The 22,311-nt window shown below is 38.9% G+C and overlaps 1 protein-coding gene across 3 annotated transcripts in view; it reads right to left on the reverse strand.

Annotated features, from left to right (window-relative positions):
• The window catches only part of abcc3 (ATP-binding cassette, sub-family C (CFTR/MRP), member 3), a 65,551-nt gene extending 47,768 nt beyond the window's left edge, over positions 1–17,783 (reverse strand). For all 3 annotated transcript variants that reach the window (XM_028566962.1, XM_028566964.1, XM_028566963.1), the window contains exon 1: positions 17,505–17,783. In XM_028566962.1, the coding sequence (XP_028422763.1) occupies positions 17,505–17,540 (36 nt within the window). In that variant the 5' untranslated portion in view covers positions 17,541–17,783. The remainder of the gene's footprint in view (positions 1–17,504) is intronic.
• Positions 17,784–22,311: the final 4,528 nt, after the last annotated feature.

Raw genomic sequence — 22,311 nt, forward strand, 5'->3', positions numbered from 1 at the left:
TATATATATCATTTTTTTTCAAGAAAAATATGTAACATAGCACACGCAATATGAATGCTGCAGTGATGTCACAAGAGATATGCCCATGAAGACAAAACAAAAACAGGGATTGAATCTCACAAATATTTATTCAATGATTGTGATTTGCCCAGGCGAAGTGCAAAGACTAACTTAAGTACTTTCATCCATTTAAGCCACTTCTGTTGCTTCCACACTCACAAAAGCACGCAGAGACCTGAGAACATGGCCATATAGGTTCATTAGGTTAAGAAACTTTTACATTATATGATTCATTTGTTTTGCTGCTGAGGAACAGTAACTGAGTGATCCAGAGGCCATCTGGAGGAGAAAGGTAAGTAAACATGAATCATAGTGAGATGCAGCCCTGACAGAGCGGTTATCTTGCTCCCCTGGACAAACAGTTGACAGCCCACCCACAGATGGAAACAAGATAAACACAGCTGCTGCTAGCCTCCAACTCTTCCATATATCACCACACCTATCTGCTGAAGCAAGTGTGTATGGCTTAGTGTGTGTGTGTGTGTGTGTGTGTGTGTGTGTGTGTGTGTGTGTGTGTGTGTGTGTGTGTGTGTGTGTGTGTGTGTGTGTGTGTGTGTTCAACTTGTGTTGGTGTATGTAGCGCGGTGTGGAGGGCAGCTGTAAATTATCCATCTTTACTTAAGAAGTTCTGTCCGTTCTGGCTAATGGGCCTTAAACAAACTGAACTGGTGGTTTCATAACTCTTCTTGACAGGAAAGATTTTGATTCGGAAAACGCCATCGCCAAACATACCTGACTCCATTTAAATAATGGACAGATAGTCTAGCTAGCTGTCTGGATTTACCCTGCAGATATCTGAGGAGCAGTTAACCATAGTCCTCAGAAATCCACCAGAGTTTGCATCTGGCGGAATTTCGGAACGTCAAGGACATAGACTAGTTTCATTGTGCTATAGGATACTCGGATGGGCATTTCTGATGTTTTAGTCAATGTTGTTTTTTAATCAAGAAAATATTTGGCATATCTATCAACACAACACTGAAGCCAAACAGGACATACTCATGCTCCTTTTGCTTGTGCTATATATTTGTTAGAAGTCATGGCTTCTACAGTGTTTGCATTGCAAATGTGTCCAGAGCACAACAACTGATATGCCCTGTATTCCAACATTTCCCAGTCCTTGTGCCAACCTGAGCTGCCAACAGCACAGTATTTTTGTTTATACTCTATGTAACACACGTACCTATCTTACTTGGCATGGAACAAAGTACTGAAAAGTACATGTCAAATTTAAAAGCATTCTGATATCTCCACTGCACAGTGGGGGAAAGGCTGTGAGCAAATACCATGTTTAATAACTGCCCATTCCTTACTCACACACATTAATTCTTATCTTGGCAACAAAAGCACTGAATGTACATAAAACATGCTATGCTATGGTGGCTCACCTTTCAAATGGAATGTTCATGTAAGCATACAAGACAGTGGAGAAACTTTTTAAACATTTCTCAGCAGATATTAACCTATTAAAAGGAGATTGTTCCATGGATAAAAGGATAAAATAAATTCATTGCTATGATTTGTGAGCTATTTGGTCAGCTGCAGCCATCCCATCTGCCGCCCCTCCTGCTCTTAGAGCTGTCAGTCTTCCTCTATAATACCATTCAAATTTAATTTGTTATTTTTTTAAATATTCAAATACTATTTGAATATTTAATGCTCAAATGCAGCCTGTTATTAATATGTACTACACTACTCAGGCTTATGCATTGTCAATGCCACTATAAGCATGTCGTTGTTGTTACACGTTCTGTCCACTAGAGGGACTTCCAACATCAGCCTGGCCTTGAAGTTTGTTTTTTTTTCAAGAAAAATATGTAACATAGCACACGCAATATGAATGCTGCAGTGATGTCACAAGAGATATGCCCATGAAGACAAAACAAAAACAGGGATTGAATCTCACAAATATTTATTAAGAATTGTGATTTGCCCAGGGGAAGTGCAAAGACTAACTTAAGTACTTTCATCAATTTAAGCCACTTCTGTTGCTTCCACACTCACAAAAGCACGCAGAGACCTGAGAACATGGCCATAGGTTCATTAGGTTAAGTGTCATCTAAAAAAGAAACATCTAACAAGAAACAAGAAACATCTAACAAGTGTAGCTAGTGAAGTGGCTCTGTTGTAAAGGCTAACGTTGCTCGGTTAGCACAATGACATCATGTTAGAAAGCACAGCCAAAACAATTTGTCATAAAGTAAAGTAACAACAGTGTTAGCCACGATGATTAACTGCATTGATAACTAAGCCAAACGGTGCTAGGCTCCAAAACTCGTGACGCAGTTAGGAAACCAGAACGAAAACATTTGTATTACTTCATTTGTTTTACTTCATTATTTTCTTTCCATGATTAAAATTGTGTGGACAATGAGTAGCTCAGCGCAGTAGCTCAGATGTAGAGCATGTCAGCTATCTAACTCTAGAGACAGTAAAAGAAAGCCTGTTTCTCCAACTCTGGTCAGTTACAAGGCAGGATTAGCTGGGATACTTCTAAATGAGGGCACACATGTAAGTAGTTCTCTTGTAGATTATGGTGAACTTGTGTGTGTTGTAGCAGTGCTTTGCTATTGAGAACGACGTAGCTTGCTAGCGTTAGCATTAGCATGCTAACGCTATGAGCTAACGGTTGTGGTTAGCCAGCTAATTTCGGACTGTGACGCCGATTTTGAACAGCTCACTAGGAGACTGAAGGCAGGAACCACAAAAAGTGTTTTTTTCATAATATGGGCAGTTTAAAAAAGGTTTTAGTGGTTAATAACCCTCTGAGGAGAAAAGACAACAATCCTACTCAAAAAGCGATATTACAAAATTTCATTTTAGAGATTTATTTACTATTTTATTTATATTTTACACTACTTTAGTGAACCCAAGACTTTTGTAAACTCATTTCAAGCACCAAAACAACTGAGTTTAGGTTTGTTTTCACAAGACATTCGAGAAATTTCGAGAAAAAAAAAGCAAACATCAACTTTTCGGCCAAATTATTTTTTTACACATTGCTCCGGAACAAATTTGGGTCTGACTAAGCTATGTTTGTTCTGAACATTTTGATATGAAACACATGGGTATCCGTTTTGATTCTGGAGCAGTTATTGATTAGCCAATCCTGGCTGGTTAAGAGGAGTGAGGAGTCATTGTAGTTTATCAAAAATAAGTAGCAACATGCTCCAATATGTCTGACGCCACCCATATAGCCATAACTCCAGCTGGAAGGATGCACACCCTAGTGAGCAAAAATAATGCAAAAAGTGCCTCGGAACACACTGAACGAATGCCGACTTGAGCGTACGTTCTGCGCGTGCGCGAGACGTAATACGTCTCCATAACAGCAGGTGGCTGCTAATCTGTATTGTCGCGCAAAAAATGAAAACCGGCAGCTGATTGGATGAACACGTCACGTGGGTCTGGCTTCTCCGGAATTTCAAAGCCAGACCATCATGGCGGCTCGTTCGGAATACGATCTCATATTTTATGAAAATAGTTCACCGAAACTTGTTTCTGAAAACATTTCAAGCGAGAAATAGGCCGTGCAGTTGCTGAATCTGTCTTCGTTTCAGATTGACAAAGGTCATGTTAAAAGATTTTCCTCAGATTTTGAGAGACTGTAGTCACGCTCATCCCGCTCATCCTGCTCGTCATTTCTGGGTTAGCACTCAGATTGGTCATTGAGTCCACATTTCACATTTTCACATAATATTAAAATGTATATTTTCATTATTAATGATTTATTATTTCACCCGCCCACAACCCATCTGCTATTAATTAGAATCTTATCTTTATGACCTGACCTGCCAGATGGACCGACCACAGAGCCGCAGATATAACTGCAATCTGTGCATCACTACTAGGTACATAGGAAAATAAAGTTGATTGATCTGATTAATAACTCTCTCCAGTCCATAGATATTAGACAATAATTTTGTATATTGTTGATTTTCATAAAGCAATATGTTCAGTAAGTGAATTTCAATATCGCCCAACCCTAACATCCCCACACACCCACACAGAGCCCGACCTAACACATGATCCCCTCCAGGCTTATGCCTGATGTAGATAACAAAAGCTATTAAATCAAGTGGCAAGTAGAAGTTTTATAAAGGCTTCAGAAATTACCTTTATTTCACAACAAAATAGACTTTTACTGATGTTATGATAAGAAGGGAAAAGCTGCTCTTACTGTGGCTCCTACTAAACGTAGAATGGCCTTTATTCCATTTCACAGACTTTCAGGCAGTAATCACTACACTCGAAACCTGAAACCTGAAACTTCAACAAAAGGTGAGATAAAGAGAGGAAGGTGCTTTGCGATAAAAGCCAGCCAGAGGAGACTTGGACAGGAAGATTACTTCAGCCAGCCAGGTTACAACCTTACGATAAAAGAACAGGGAGTCTGAAACAAAGCAAAGAATGCTAAGCTACAGGTCTGGCATTTCCCACCCTTGTGAGTCTCATCACTCAGCGGGATTGTTGCATAGCACCTAGTTATTATTAAAAGGATGCTTTCAGAGCCACAGGGATCTATTGCTAACACCTGACTTCATCAACACAAAATTACATCAGTTTGTAAAAATAGTCAAAAGTCATTGCTTGACGAGCATGAACACAATCAATGGTAGTATAAGTTGGAATGAAGAATGGTGACATGCAATCGGCAATTTTAGATTTACACCAATCATTCGGTAACATATTAAAGGTTCTAAAAAATTGGTTTAAAAGTAGGGCTGCACAATATATTGTTTTGTTTTTTTTATCGTCATCGCAATATCAACTGGCGCAATATACATATCGCGAAAGGCTGCGACATATCGCGAAAGACACCGAGATTTTTTGTTAGTTGAAAGAAAATATCAGTAGAAAACTGCACTTTATAATGTAACCGTCATTCGTTTTTTTTTTAGTGGTGCCTTTAACATTCAAATCAATGTTCAATTTGTTCAATAAAAGAATGTTGGTAATGATTTCCTTACATTTGTTTTTAATTCACCAAGCAATTTGTTGTAATTTAGCAGAATACTGAAAGTGAAAGCAGCAGAAATGCAGACCAGAGTACACATTAATATCTTAATTTAATATCAAATTTATCGCACGTTATATCGTTATTGCGGTATTCAACAATGTTATCGCATATCGCATATTTTCCTTATATCCGGCAGCCCTAATTAAAAGTACTTCCCTGTAATATCAAATATCATGACTGAATACACAACGATCAATGTTAAAAGTTAAAGCAATTTAGTGTTGCAAAAAACAATACAATGGATTCTACAATTTCCATAATGCAGCATCTTTCACTAGACCCTCCCTGCCTCATAAATGCCTATTCTCTTCTTTCAAACCCCAAACCTCCAGTTAATTAAATAAAGGTCTCAAACCCAATCCAAGAAAACCTTGATGAAATAACTTTAGAAAGTTCTTCCTGAGCCACATAACAGTTTTCACTGGTTGAGTAACCTCTAAACTGAACGATTTGCGTAACGGTGGAGTGCCCCTTTAAGACAAAAACATTCTTAGGTGTCATTTATTAAGTGCTGAACGCTCAAGAAGTGAATTATTCTGTTATAATCAGGACTGTTTGGGTGTGTTTTGATCAGATTTGACTGACAGTGTCTGATCAACAACTGTGTTGAAATGTTGCAGCACAGTGTTTCCATTTCAGCTCAGAGTGAGTCTTTATCGTGTTTTCTTATTTACAGACGCGTTTCTCCTTGTGAAACACAGAGAGATCACACACACACACACACACACACACACACACACACACAGCAAACAGCCTTGTATAATGCCACTGCCCCGGTCGAAGCTCCGATTATTCACTGTTGATTAGTTCCAAAGCTCAAATTAAAGCTGCAAGCAGCAATGCATGGACAAGTAACTTCCCTTCTCTCTCTCCTCCTCTACTATCTAATAAAGGCCTAAAATACCCAAAACAAATAATCTTAAAAAAAAATGTCTTCGATATCAGTGTGGCTATGAGGCAGTGGAAATGTATATGATCACAATTTGGTACACCATGGTGTGGCTAAAGCACGCTTTACTAGGCAAATGGAAAAGAGGTATTACATGTATATTATAGTAAAGATTGTTTTGATTGTTTTGCAGACGCCCGTACTTTCCATAAAATCATCTCTCTATCATCTCTTTATCAATAGCTAGTTTGATTTGCATTGAGAGATGATTTTATGGAAAGTGCCCCATGCCAGTCTCTAGGTATGTTGAAGTGCATGTGATGATGTGGGGCTATTTTAATTCCAAAGGCCAAGGGAACTTTATCAGGATGCATAGTATCCTGGATCCATGAAATAACTGGCCTTTAAAAATAAACATCTGCCTGCCTCTATGGGAATTTAACATAGGGGTGTAGTGACTTTTGTTTAGACATCAATGGCTGTGTGTTGAGTTATTTTGAGGGGACTGCACATTTACACTTAAACATTTATACAAGCTGTACACTTAATACTTTACATTGTAGCAAAGTGTCATTTCTTCAGTGTTGTCCCATTAAAAGATATAATGAAATATTTAACAAAATGTGAGGGGTTTATTCACTTTTGTGAGATACTATAGCAGGATAAATATTTAGACCAGAAAATAGTTAATGGCAGCAGCGATGACCTAAAGCCAATGAAAGTGTCACCTCGATGTCTCGCTTCATCCATTGCTTGCGTCTTTTCCTGAATCAGTTCTCGTGTTTTTTTGTTGACATACGGTAGGGCTGGGCGATATATCGATATTAAAAATATATCGATATATTTTTAAATGAGATATGGAATTAGACCATATCGCATATATCGATATAGTTCAAATGTGATCCTTGCTCCCATAGATATATACACAGATGTCGCCTTGAGGTTCTAAACATACGTCAAAACCGCCGCCATCTTGGAACAGGGGTCCGAAGCATTCAGATCAACGCTAAAGATGCCGGACTTTTGTACTGCTTAATTATGTTCGATAGAGGAAATGAAAAGAACAAACAGCAATGAATAACATTTAACAGGTGACAATGTGTTTTATGATTATGTATGCCGCCTTCGACCAGCAATCTGAGCTCCGGCGGCAGCGGGAGGCGGAGAGCTCCGTGGCCGGCCGCAGCGTCTCTTCCCCCGGGAAAAACACAGCTTTGCCTTGCTGCTGCGCCGGTCCCCGCTGATCCAGATCGGACCAGCCAAAGACAGAGTGGTGATCGGTAGGATCTTACACGTAGTCCAGGACGACTTGTATGTCGATATCGGCGGAAAGTTCCAATAAGTTTGCCGGCAGCAGGCGGACGGAGAGAAGCTACAGCGGGGCAGCAGAGACCGTCTGCGGCTGCAGGATCTGGAGCTCAGTGCCCGTTAAAATGACATGTAACGCATAAATACATACAGAAATAAATAGTGGAGGAATGAGCCTGGACATTTCAGTCTGTTTTAAACTTCACCTTGAAGCAGAAACTCTTAGTTCAGAAGGGTGAAGTTTCCGTTTGGACTCAGATCTGTGAACCGATCATAATAAATATTCTTTGTATTAACACATTAATTAGTTTATTTGTTTTGTAGTCGATAGTTCATCTTTTAGTTTACTTAAGTGGAAGCAGTATCAAGTGGAAGAATGGGACTATAAACCTAGGCTTACAGGCATGAGGCATTACATTTTGAACAAAGTAGATTATATTAATATCAAAAGCTTAATTGACCTTTGGAACGAATCACAAATATGGAGCTTTGATTTCAAAAAAGGTACTCCTGTTATACAGCATTTAGGTTTACATTTTATTGTTATTTAAACAGCTGAGCATTTAATCATGAACCAGGTGAAGAAACCGGTTTATTTATTTGATTTTGCAACTGTCTCTATGAAACTACTTGTGACATGTCATATTTGATTTTGGCTTTGACTGAACATTTGCTCTCACTTTGCGGAAAAAAATATCGGGATATATATCGTATATCGATATTCAGCCAAAATATATCGGGATATGACTTTTGGTCCATATCGCCCAGCCCTAACATACGGTATAATGTAGTTTGGAGACCAGTGGAGCTGCAAATAATACCTGATTAATCTACGAATTAGTTGCCAACTATTATATGAATTGTCAACAATTTAAAAATGGATTGATCGGTTTGAGTGATTTGATAAAATAAAATAAAGCTTCTTAAATGTGAACATTTGATGGTTTCTTCTCTCCTCTGTGACAGTAAACTGAATATCTTTTAGTTGGTGGACAAAACAAGCCATCTGAGAACGTAATATTGGGCTTTGGGAAACACTGGAGAAACTGGAGACACTTTTCACCACTTATTGACATTTGTTCCACTTCCGGGATTGCTCCGGTGCCAAAGGAAATTCCGCCGGATGCATGTCTTTACACCGATGTCCGTCACCTTCCACTTTCTTTGTGTTGTCATTTTAAACTCCGGTGGATTTCTGAGGACTATGGTTAACTTCTCCTCAGATCTCTGCAGGGTAAATCCAGACAGCTAGCTAGACTATCTGTCCAATCTATCTGTTTTCTCTTGCACAACAACTTTTGAACGTACACACGTTCCACCAAAACAAGTTCCTTCCCGAGGCTATTTTGCAGCGGCTCCGTGCTGAGCTTAGCGCCGCCCATGATGATTGTGATTGGTTTAAAGAAATGCCAATAAATCAGAGCACGTTTTTCTCCCATCCCGGAATTCTGTGTGGAGTAGCAAGACCCTCCTCCGCTCCGCAGCATGTGGATGGTCTGGCAAAGCGAGACTAGACATTTTATAGAACAAACAACTAATCTATGAATCAACAGATTAATCGACAATAAGAATATTTGTTAGTTGCAGACCTAGAGACCATACAGACGGGGTTCCTCCTCGTAAAATGTCTTGTAATGTGTGAGCTATCGCCGATCACTCGAGTAATGTTCAAACCACAACAACTTCAAGAGTCTTATAGTTTGTACCATAACTTAACTTGTTTTACCAGTCTCCTTTTGTTGTAAATTACTGTACGTTTATCAGTTTGTTGATCGTGTGTAACACTTTAATACCATGTGGTTTACTACTGTTGATCAGAGCACCGAAAACAATAATGGACCAAGAAAGATCATTTTAAAAAAACAAAGTACTAGGACATTGCAACAGTGTTGAAAGTGGAGTTATGTTATATTAATCTGTACCAGCTTCTGCGGTAAAATCAAATCAGTTACAGTCAATCAATCAGTCCCTCCAGGATTTTGCGATGTCGCGATCGCACCAATTCACGCAAATTCAACCAATCACCGTGAATTTAGTGCGACTCGCAATTTTGACCAATCACCGCAACTTTTCCGCAAATTTGACCAATAACCGGAGTTTCCCGCGACTTCAACCAATCCCAGCAGTCCCACGTGCCAGACTTTGTATCAGTAAGTGACTCAGAGAGCCACTGACCAAGCGGGAGTGAGAACGGGATTACGTAACACACAGACGTCGCCAAATTCATTTCCTTGTTTCTGTGTGTGACTCGAACATCTCACATTCAGCAACAAAACGTACAGTGAAAGACCGTGCAAAACATTTCAGACCGTCCTGCCAACCTGTATACATTTTAAACTCGAAGTACGCTGTAATGGTTTTTCTGTTGGCTCTCTGCAGCGGGTGGGGCTGCTGCTCAGTCCCCCCGCGACTGACGCGTGCGCACACACACAAACACACGGTGGATGCAGGAAAAAACGGATTTAAGACATACAGGATGACCTAAATTGAGGCCAGCTACACTTGTTATAAGTTATAGTTGTAAGTGCAATGATAAGTTAAAGTCCAATAAGTACTTTGTCAAGCCGTATTGTGTGTGTCCCAGGCCAGGATAGGAAATTAACTAACAATGTAAAGATCAACAAGCCACTGACACATATGTTCAAATTTGATTAATTCAATAAATTATTATTTTTTGTCTTAAATCCACCAGCCATTTTCATATTATACCAACATTTGCAGCATGTCTATCCTTTTTGGTAAGGTTACTAGGAAAGCTCAGCCCAGAGTAGTTTTATTCTCCCCAAAACAAGTTTCCTTTTTATTTTTAAAGAACTACTACAAAATATTTTTTTGTAACTTTCACTGTCTCCCGCAACTTCATTGCAACAAACATACAAAAGACATCACAACTTTTATCAGCAATTTTTTACAAAAGCTCCCGCAAAATCCGGCATTTTGGGCCTCAACAATTTAAAAAAAAAAGGCCGCCAAATCCTGGAGGGACTGTTCAATACACTTCTAAAGTAGTGGGGGTAGGGGTGACAGACTTGTCTTATGCGTTCTAGTGTATTTAGAGGGTTTGAGAAAATAAATTGCAGCATTGTGTCCATCTGTTCTTTGTTACACTGAAAAGCTGTTGATGGTATGAATGGAAGGCCGATGGCAGTTAAGACTGCAGAAGGACAGGACTTGCTGCTGGCCATGTTCACTTACGACATGGAAAACATTACCAATTTTATACATGGATCCGTGTTCTTCATAGTTAACAAGAATGTGGATTATAGGATAGAAATTCCTTTTCGTGGTGGACAAACAGTTGTGATTTAGAGGGAACTTGCTGTCTTACTTGGAAATGAAAACCAATAAAAATGTTGCAGAACAAAGGAAGTGACTCAGACTGTAAGGGGGGAAACAAATCACAGACCAGCCTGCAGTAGGATATGGATAACATAAAGTTGGCATATTGCCACTTTGATATCAAGTAATTCACGTACACTAGCACTTTTTACAGTCTGGGAGATCCCTTCTTGTTCCGAGCTGCAAATGAGACCATTTCACAACTCATATTTGCTCGGTAGCAGTATTTTAGTTCAGGAAATAGACACTACACTTAGGGATTTTCTGTAATATGATAATGTTAAAAGCATGCTGGTGCAGCTGGGAGGGGCCTATTAATACCAGTGTTGCCAGACTGGGTGTTTCTTTGGGCTAGTTTTTATCCAAATCTAGCAACTTTTTGACTTTACTTTTTTAATTTCTTTCTCTTGAAGAGAGTCAACAATACTGCTATCTAGCTGTAAAGGGCTGGCAAATGACATACACAGGCAGCTAAGACTCCTCGTTATCTTTAAATATGATAAAGTACATATTACGATACAAAGTGAGATAAGATTGACACTGGCTTGCAATAACATTTTAGGGCTGCAACTAACGATTATTTACATTGTCAATTAATCTGTTGATTATTTTCTCAATTAATCAATTAGCTGTTTGGTCTGTAAAAAGTCCGAAAATGGTTTTCCAAACTTAAAGATATTCAGTTTACTGTCATAGAGGAGTGAAGAAACTAGATAATATTCACATTTAAGAAGCTGGAATTATAAAATGATTTCATAAAAAATTACTCAAACCAATGAATTGATTATCAAAATAGTTGCCGATTAATTTGTTGACAACTAATGGATTAATCGATTAATCTTTGCAGCTCTAGAACGTTTAACAGATAACAGTCCGCAGTTTTATTTTATAGTAATTTACAAAATACATTTTAATACAGCTTATCTAACAATGGCATGCCCTTTAATAGGTGTTGTAAACAATTATAAAAAAAAAAATCTGAGTTAAGTTCTGGGAGTTGCTTATGTGAATTATAGAATTATATATAATTATATAAATTATTGTATCTATTATTTTATTTATTTAACCTTTATTTAACAGTTAAAAACGGTCATGATGAAAATACAACAGGCTAAAAAAGTTACAGTGAGTAACTACTAAACTAAATGAATAATTATTCAATTTAATAGGTTGTAGGGACGGGTTTGGGAGGAGAGAGGGAGGGGTTTTATTTTTATTTTTTTTATTTCTTTAGAGTGTAACATTCTAATAAAATAACATAATGTTCTAACTACATAGGATAAATAGGTTTGGAATTATTTTTACAACTGAAATAATTGTTTTGTAATTACAGAGGGAAAGTACCAAAAAAATGTACCGTTATAATTTCAGGTATCGGTACCGATATTGGTTCAGATGCGAAAGGTACCCAACCGTAAGGGTAGTAGCCTAAACAATGCATGTTTAATTTTAAGGTGAATTCATTGTAATTGTAGACTAGAGTGGTTGTTTTTTTAATATTTTGTTTACTGTCATGACAGCAATGGTGCCTTCTATGTTGCATCTTCAAAAATGACACTGACTTTGAAACAGCACATTGTAATTTCTGCATCTATTATCAAAGCATTTATTAGTAATACAGTGGAAATTAGTAGAAATGTGAATATTTGGTTAGCATGTTGATTTACGGTGTGTGCCCCTAAATTTTCTGGTTACGCCCCTAAAAATTTCAGTAGGGGGCCACTGTGCTCCTAGTGAAAAAAGTTAGTCTGGAGCCCTGATGAGTCATCAAGCCAAAAGTAGAATCCCTTATGATTAAAGTCCTACTTTGACATTTTGCAATCAATACTACTATTGTTTCCCTAGAGTCAGATTGTACATTCACAGTGTAAAAAAGGCTGACCTTTTAACTACAGTATATCTCTGTACACCTTAACAAATGCACACTAACTTCTGGTAACTGGCACTGAACTTTCCCACCAAATGTCTTCAACAGCTTCCTCTTTTTCAGTTTCCATTCAGCTGCAGCCATACACCATACAGCCACCCAAAGCCATTATTCGAGACTTACTTACGCAATATTGCTGCAATATTTGAGCAATCAATTAAAAGATAAAGGTGCAGGTTACATTCAACACTAGGAATGTAACGCTGCATCGTGAATCGGTTTAAAATCAATAACTGTGTAAAGATTACAACCGTTTGAGATATTAAAAAAAATGAATTGCAATTGCATTTTGAAACGGCCCAGGGCTAAATCTACTAGGCATCAGCTTTTGGTTGCCGAAATTGACCGGTTGCCATGTTTTAAACTGCCTATATTTGGAGCAATTCATTTTTTATGTAACTATACCACACATTTTAATAATGAAACAATGATATAATTTCCCATCCCTCTCACGGTTCGCATCACTGTTTTGAGTAACGGATCGGATCAATTTTCGGATTAGCACAAAAAAGGGGGGGATTTGAATGATTATTAAAAATGTAATAACAACAACTTTTAACAATAATTACTTCTTTCACCAGTAAATTGTTGTTAAAAGACAAGCACAGATGAGAAAGGGTATTTTACAATAACTTTGAATGCACCACGAGGTTTACCAGTTTTAAGTAAATGCGATCACCTCAGAAAATCTGTAGCTTCAAGAGTTTATTTACACATATTTAATGAGAATTTGCCTAATTTGCATATTCTATTTTATTTTTAAGACAAAGTGTAAAGTGTAAAATTATTTCTCTTAATATGAAGATTAAACTGGTAGAAATGTATGAGGATATCTATAAAGGGAAAAAAAGTCCCATGATAATAGTGTCACCTATTGTGGTCATTTTCAGGACTTTCGTCCTGGGTAGAGCTTTTGGCACAAATCCCACGTTGTTCAATGGGGTCATATTAGTCTATAACAGTTGAGATATTCTCTGCTAAATGAAGCACATACATATCTTACCCATGACCTAGACTACAATCTGTCCGGTAGATACCGGGAACCGGTGCCATATTATCACCGGATGTTAACATGCGCCGTTAACGTGAAGAGAAAATTGCGTTGCCTGTATTATTGCACGGCAAACGTGTGTGTGTGGAAAGCGGTCGCATAACAGCTGAAATATTGTGTTGCGCACGAACATAGTGTTTAAACTTCACATAGACAAAATAAAATATTGACTTCTTTTGAAGTAAGATTTTCCAGTTTTTATCTGTTTTTATATTTTTTTAAAACACAAATATTGAACAGGTGGTTGCCAACGGGGGGCAACCAGAGGCCACAAAATAGTTGCCAACTGACTCAGTCTGGTTGCCAAGGGCAACCAGGCAACCGTTACTGTTGAGCCCTGCTTCAGACATTACGTGTTCTTATTTATTTCATAAGATTATTTTTTCTTTACTTAATTATTTCGATGTTGGATATGTCTTAAATATTGAATTAATAATTTTTTTCTTTAATTTTTGTTATTTAAGATAAAATACAATTTCAGTTGCACCTTTGGTAAGACACATCTGTTGTTTTGCACAGTTCATATAAATAAAGAATATTTGTCATTCATTTGTCTGCAGGTCATTCCGTTGAAAAAAACATGAGAAAATCGAATTGTGAATTTAAAAACGCGAGTTGATTGTATCATTTCATGCCTATACAACACCTTTTACAAACAATGAGATTGTAAATCGAGTCCTTGGGCAAGATTTAGGGTTTAACCTGACTCACACTGAACATGCATTGTTAAGTGTTCTGGGTTTACAACTACCTTTGAAGTGGAGAAACTAGAGGAACTGCAGAAACTAGTTTAGGTCACCTCAGATGACCTGAAACTGGCCAGCCCTAGTTGGTGTAATATTCAGCAAGAGGGCCACAGTCTTAACCCTTTTTGAAACAACCAAGCGCATCAAAACTCTTTTAGTTTAGTAGCCTACATAGAGGGGTTTCTTCTTCATGGATACAGCATGAAACAGACAGTTTGAGAGTCACCCCCAACATGGCGACATCTGAATGGCATAAAGATGCAAAACACCGTAGTAGTGGTACCTCAGCCTGGTGCTCCAACAAGCTGTCGGTAAAATCATATGTTCATATTAACAACAGATTAAAATGACTATGTTTAATGTGAAACATGTCATGGCAGAGCCAACCTCTGAAAAGCTGTCAAAAGCAATATGGCTTGGGCGCCCAGATAGCTCAGTTGGTAGAGTGGGCGCCCATATATAGAGGTTAACTCCTCGACGCAGCGGGCCCGGGCTGGACTCCGACCTGCGGCCCTTTGCTGCATGTCATTCCCCCCTCTCTCTCCCCATTCATTTATTCAGCTTTAAAAAAAAATGCCCAAATAAATAATCTTTAAAAAAAAGCAATATGGCTTGAAGCAAGGAGCACCATAGGTTCACTGTAAAACAGCTGCAGACGTGTAACTGAGGGGGCTTTTTTGTTGATGCATCAGGCTATTAACGTATATATTGAAAATGCTGAACATTGTTCCTTAAACAGAAAACAATCTGTGTATTCGCTGTACAAAGAAACAATTAAAGACACTGAAACAAAACAATAAAAACCTTTGTTTGGTCACATTTCACATCCCAATCACAACATTTACACACAACATATTCACACTAAATATTTTCTCTAGAACACCCAGTCCTGTAGAGCTCAACAGTGTGGTTCCGGAAGTTAAAATCCTATTCATTTTCTCCATAAGGATTTTTATTATTAGCCATGAAATTTAAACCAGATTGCGAAATGAATATTTATGCTCCTGTAAAAGCCAGAAGTCCTTATGATATGAATCATGTTTTAAGAAAAACTTGTTTTAGTCACAATCTTATGGAGTAGTACACTACCCACAATCCTAGGCGTAACAGTGACGTCTCTGATTGGTGAAGCTCGCTGTTACCATGAAAATGTTTACCGCACCCACGAACGGCTACTGCAAGCTGCCACCATTGAAATCTAGGATTGTTTGTGTACACAGACTTGTACCTTTGCCTTTTTTCTGTTTTTAAAATGTTATTTTGCGCCGAATCAAATGTTGTCACGATTCATACAGGTTGGCTTTGTCCCAGGCTTGAAAACTCTTTATATAAGCATTTAATGAAACATCGATGGAGATATTGAATGGAGAAAATCCCTTCCGGAACCAGAGCCGTTCAAAAAGTGGGTAGTCACTGTTGAGCTCTATGGAGAATATTGATTTACCACAGCAACAGATCTATAAACAGACTTCCCCATTATCATACTGAAACGAGTGATCTCTCGAGGCAGACTTTCTCTTTTCAAATCTGGTTCAGTGGTTCAGGAAAAAATTAAGTCAGATCTGTATCAGGCAATAATAGACCTATGCACTTGCAGGAGTTTGTGGTATGTTTTATGGCTGTAGGGATTCACAATTGCTAAGTTTACCATAGAAAGAATAAACTAACATTAATATTTAATATCCCAAGGCAAAACAGACACTGAGCATGACCTTAAAGTAACTCTACAAAGTGTAGTGAATGCATGTCAGTCACTAGGGAAAAATCGTGTAGGAAAGAAAAAGAAAGCTTTCATAATACTCCCATAGGGATTCAATCTACTACCAAGTAGTAAGTGACCTTGTCCTACTAGCCTATTATATTTCTCATCTCCTATGATATGATATGAAAGCCAACCTGTATGAATCGTGACAACATTTGAAAAAGAAAGCTTTCATAATACTCCCATAGGGATTCAATGTGTCGTAATAACGTTACTACTACCAAGTAGTAAGCGACCTTGTCCTACTAGCCTATTATATTTCTCATCTCCTATGATATGATATGAAAGCCAACCTGTATGAATCGTGACAACATTTGATTCGGCGCAAAATAACATTTTAAAAACAGAAAACAGGCAAAGGTACAAGTCTGTGTACACAAACAATTCTAGATTTCAATGGTGGCAGCTTGCAGTAGTCGTTCGTGGGTGCGGTAAACATTTTCATGGTAACAGCGAGCTTCACCAATCAGAGCACTTCTGCCTCACAGGAGGAAAGTTCTGGGTTCAAACCCAGGTCGTCCCAGGCCTTTTTGTGTGGAGTTTGCAAGTTCTCCCCGTGCTTGCGTGGGTTTCCTCCGGGTGCTACGGTTTCTTCCCACCATAAAGACATGCATGCAACTAGGACTACAGTTGAAAATTAGCCGACTGGCTAACACTGGCACATTTACAGAAATGTTGATTAATGTGCATTGTCCTAATATAAATAAATAAAATTTCTTGTATTTAGGCTATTAATATGGTGTCTATGGTGACAAATACTGATATTAATGCAACAATTTCTTGTTGGTAACTTTGTTTCCTATGATTATGATATAAAGTGATTTTGGTACTGAATGTGACAATATTGTGAGAGTTTAGTGTATCTTTAATAGGCTATCCATGAGATAATTCCTAAGGTATTGTTATATCTGCTGTGCTATCATATAATATCGCTAAAGAGACGTAGCTAACGTTTCTGTATTAACTACTGACTCCCAGTTACCTTATCGTGTCGGAGGTGTACCATAACCTAGCTAACGTTACTAGTAACGTTAACGTTATACCATTATTATTTAGCTATATTTGACAGTTTATTACATTTTATCACAGTTGAGAAAAACACAGTGTCCGACTTCTTACAGCAAACGAAAGCACGTAGCTAACGTAATTTAGCGTGACATTAATTGGGAGCTTATTAACACAGTAAATGCTATTAAGTGGGTTACTTAGAGTTAGCCATGGCCGTTAGTGTAACGTTACCTTAACGTTAGCTTACTTCTGAAGGGCTGCCCAAGCATGACATAGCATTAAACAACCGTGTCAGGTATAGGCTAGTACGCGAAGTAACGTTAACAAGGCCAATGAAGTTACAGTATCCTGTCACATACACCGGCAACGAGTGACGGAAACGTAGGCTACTCACCCAGAAAGGGAGGTTTGGTCCGCACAGCCGCTCCATCTCTGTCGCAGCGGGAGACCGGGAACCAACTGTCTGGCTCTTTAACCCCTCTACCGGTCGAGCACTTTCTTGCCGACCAGCGTTCTTATTCCTTTGCGTAATACGCTCGCTACTCTCACATGCCACACAGACCGGTATTGTCACGGCGCCTGTATCCTCCAGACAGCGTGTACCAACCTGAGTCAGGAAACGCTCCACTCCTTCCGCTCTGGGGTTGAGAGAGACGGGAAAAAGAAAAGTCACCCGGAGCCAACAGCACAGAATTTTTTCAATGATGGGTGTCAGCTTACTAGGTCCCGCCTCTCTCTCTCTCTCTCTCTCTCTCTCTCTCTCTCTCTCTCTGTAGATCTATATCTCTAATGTACACACACCATGACTCAACATTAAATCACTCATGCTGAGTCATGCTGTCACAGAGGTTAGGATAAAGTGGGTTAAATATAAATATACCAGACTTGGGATTATTTCAAGTCCTGGCCTTATTTATTTTTTTACAGTCTATGGACCTGACACTGATATTATTACACATTTAGTTGGTTTGAGAGGCGACAGCTGGGTGGTTGAGTAGCCTACATATGTGTGGGCTAAATAAGAAAAAGGTAAAGTCTAGATTTCATGACACACCTTAAACAGATACATAGCCTACAGCCACTCCTCAGCCTACCCCTCACCCACCTGCCAAACCCAGAGTTCCAGTGTTCTGGCCATGTTTAATAGTGTGTAAGCATCAGACATCCTGCTGGCAGTTTAATGCCCAAATACAAGTGTCTGACACAATCATTGTCATTTGTTGCTCTGCAGAGAGAAGAGGTGAAATACAACTGGAATAAAAAAGTTCCGCGGTCCTAAAAATGTATTCAAGCAATATTTTACACTAACAATTTTGTAATGCTCTTCCATAAAGTTGGGTAAGTAGCAAGAGAGAGAGAGAGAGAGAGAGAGAGAGAGAGAGAGAGAGAGAGAGAGAGAAATAAAAAGAATGATCAATATTGAATGGGGTAAGGAACAGTCCAGCTTATAGTAGTAAGGCAACACATATGGATGCTAACTGTCATTAAACTCAAGAGAAGAAAAAGGTGGGGCAAGGAGAGAGGAGCTCCCTTATTTATGAATCTGTCCAGTTTTGCCATTCTTATAAGAAAGAACTTGCCTGCAAAAGCATTGGCTAAAGGCTAAATAAAAAACAAGTCATGGATTCAAAAAGGCTTTGTCATCAGCGGAATCTTGTGATTGGTTCGCTCAAACGTCTTTCGTCAAACGTACATAACCCTATACGTTGTAGGGCAGGACGATTAATCAGAAATGTATCGACATCGAAATTCTGAAGCTGTTATCGACGTCTTTTTTCCCATGACGATAATTTCGATAATTTATTCCTGTTGATAGGCCTACTTTCTCCTTAACAGCATTCTCCCGCATGTGTAGTCACTTGACCAGTCAGCCGCATGGAAAGAATAATGGAAGATAACTCGAACACAGAGTCCGAGTCAACTGAGCAACATGTTCCCAAAAACAAAGCAGTGTCCGTCGTCTGGAAACATTTTGGCGTCAGGAAAGATGATTTAGAACAACGTGATTAATTATCGTTCATTTATCGTTATCCAGGTAAAATGTGCAATTAATCGTGATTTCGCATTTTAGGTCATATCGTGCAGCCCTGCTTGCTTGTCGCTACAGCGTACATGCTTTCATTCACCAAGTGAAATTGGTGGTACAGATTTATCAAATTTTCGATACCTGCTCCCCTTTACACATGACCACATGTGTGAAAGGGGTTTTTCTTTCTTCCTCAGTCCATCAAGCTCCTGAAGTACATGCACAACACCACCCTCATTAGGCTCATCTCTAGTGGTGATGAGTCTGCCTACAGATGGGAAATAGGCCATCTGGTAACCTGGTGTGGGCAATACAATTTAGCTCTCAAGTTCAACACTCCTAAGACAGTCAAAATGGTTGTGGATTTTAGGAACAACAACGCAGCCCCACCTGCCCCCAATCACCCCGTGTGACTCCCAAGTCGACACTGTGGAGTCCTTACGATTCCTGGGGTCCATCATCACCCAGGACCTCAAGTGGGAGCTGAACGTCAGCTTTCTGATCAAAAAAGCACAACAGAGGATTTACTTTCAGCGGTAGCTCAGTGCCATAGACAGTGATGGTGCACTTCTACTCTGCTATCATCGAGTCCATCCTCACTTCCTCCAACGTGTCGTTCACTCTGCCGAGAAGGTGAATGGCTGCAATCATCCCTCCAGGACCTGTATGTGTCCAGGACCCTGAGGTGGCCACCCTGGACACAACCTCTTTGAACCACTCCCCTCCGGCAGGAGGCTGCAGTCCCCCACTGACACTGACCCCCATCCTGCCCCGTAGACCCGTCACATTAACGTAAAGTCTCAACATCTGTCCCAATGAGTTACATAACAAACATCTTTGCACATCTTTTGGGCTATCTGTACATAATTGCACATATCTCCATTCATTACACTGTGAACTTTTTCACAATCCTTGGATAATATTATGCACATTCCCGCACAGATATATTGTAAATATTTATATATGTTTTTTTATGCTTCTTGACTGTTGCAGGTTATTTTATCTTTATTTTCTCTACTATGTTTATTGTTATGCAGCAAACACCAAGGCACATTCATTGTACTGTATGTGAAAACCTACTTGGCAATAAATCTGTTTCTGATCTAAAAGTCACTGGTTCAGGACCCGGATGGGGTCGTCATCCTCTTTGTTTTGGCCTTACCTAAGTATTCATAAGACAAAACTAATCCTATTTTTCCAACTGTTAGTCAATAAAAGCAAGAATTTCATAGTAGGAAAAGCACAGGTGTTACAAACATTAATAACATTTACAATGACTGTGTCATATTTTAGTGTCCCAGTGAGCCATGACAGTATGACAGCATGAACAATACCAGGACCCTGAACGTGTAGAAGGTAAATGGAATAAAGCCATCATTCATTACATTATTTGCACCGGTGCTTTTCCCACTGTGACATGTCCAAATGTCTTCCGTGAAAAATGCACATGACATAGCACTAAGCAGCCTTGCTAAAAGAGAAATATCAAAAGTTACAAAGACACAACACACACACTAGTTACATACAATCACAACAAGTATTGCATGTGACAACAAACATTACAGAAATGACAAGCAGTCTAGCACATAAGCATCAGGCAGGTAGCAGATAACAGCATCAGGCTATGCAACAACAGAACAAGTCAACATACACATAAACCCTGTCAACTCTGCACTGGGTTTGTTTGGTGGATCGACGTTTCAGTCCCAGAGACCTTTCTCAAGACACGTAAAGTGACATAGTGCTTAAATACAAATCATGATTACAGGATGATCCACAGATGTGTTGGAGGTGTGTCCATAATCACACACATGGAGAAACATACAATACCAAATCTTCTCTGATAAAAAACACACAAAAAAAAAAAATTAAAAGTCAATGATACATAATTCACATAACTGCCCTTGACTTCCCAAAAAAACATTGTCTTTTCTTTCAAGGAATTTCCCCCTGAAAAGTTCAGTTTCAGTAAAAACAAAGCTATGGCTACAGAAAGACCAGGGCTACCTTTACCTAAAATTTCTCATTGCCTTTTTGAAAAACAAAAAAAAGAGTGAGAGCTGAACAAATCCGAGGCCAGTCAGCATCTTCAAAATACTCACAGCATGTGACTTGCCTCTCATAATAAAACACATGGCTGTCTCTGTTTGGAGGCACTGGCCTCAATTTGCCCTGTGGCTACTGGCTCCTTCTGAATAGTTAGGATGGGTCAAATGCAGTGGGCAGATGTCTCCACAGGGATCAACAACTTATTAGAACCTTGTTAGTAGTCATCTCAACTTTTCTTGTTCAGGGATCACAGAGAAAGGTCAGGGTTAGTTAGATAACCCTGCTCTGGAGTGAGATTGAATAAACATTGGGATCAGGGTAGGTTATGTCACATTTGAGGATGCAAGTGTGAAACAGCTGATAGCCGAGCATTAGCCTTTCATTATCAGACCTCCACAGCGTTGTGTCAGTGCTGCAGTATGGTCTGGCTACACTACTTATGTACTGGGATTGGGGTAAATAACCATTATCCTTTTGTGTTCAGATGTGGTTGAATGACACAAGGTACAAACTAGTTTGTTTTGAACATACGGCCAAGTTTAACAGGGGTGGTGTGAAAAGCCCTGATGAAACCTATTGTTTTATGGGTAAACTGTCTGGTCAAATCATAATATGATGCACTCTTCCCTTGCAAGTAAAAAAAAATGTTCAAAATATGTACCTGTTTTTGAATTAAATATCTGCACTTTGATATTACCTAAAACATAGAGAGTGCCTTAGTGCATACTGAGTGCTACCGAGTCCTTCTGATTTAGTTAATGCTGTTCCCTTAGAACTATAAGGTCATATCTATTTGAGATAAAGACTTTTGAGATACTGACATTTGAAGTTCTCAGTAATCTTTGAGTTGTGGTGGTGAGTCATGTCAATAATCTGTTTCGACAAAAACATCAGATAAAGCATGAAATAACAAGCCTGAAGTCAATTCAGGTCAAATTGCAGAAGAAAGACAGAGAGTTAAGAAATGCATAGTGCATTGCTTTGTTTTTTTTAATTTATGATGCAAAATAGCTGATGTGTTTTGTCTGTTGGTGGGAAGAGAGAACTTGCAGTACTGACTTCAAATGATATTGTACTGGGATTCTTGCTTTATGGGCTGTAAAGTCACAGAGCAGTAATGCTTTAA

Source organism: Perca flavescens, chromosome 21 (genome assembly GCF_004354835.1).
Source record: "Perca flavescens isolate YP-PL-M2 chromosome 21, PFLA_1.0, whole genome shotgun sequence".
NCBI lineage: Eukaryota > Metazoa > Chordata > Actinopteri > Perciformes > Percidae > Perca > Perca flavescens.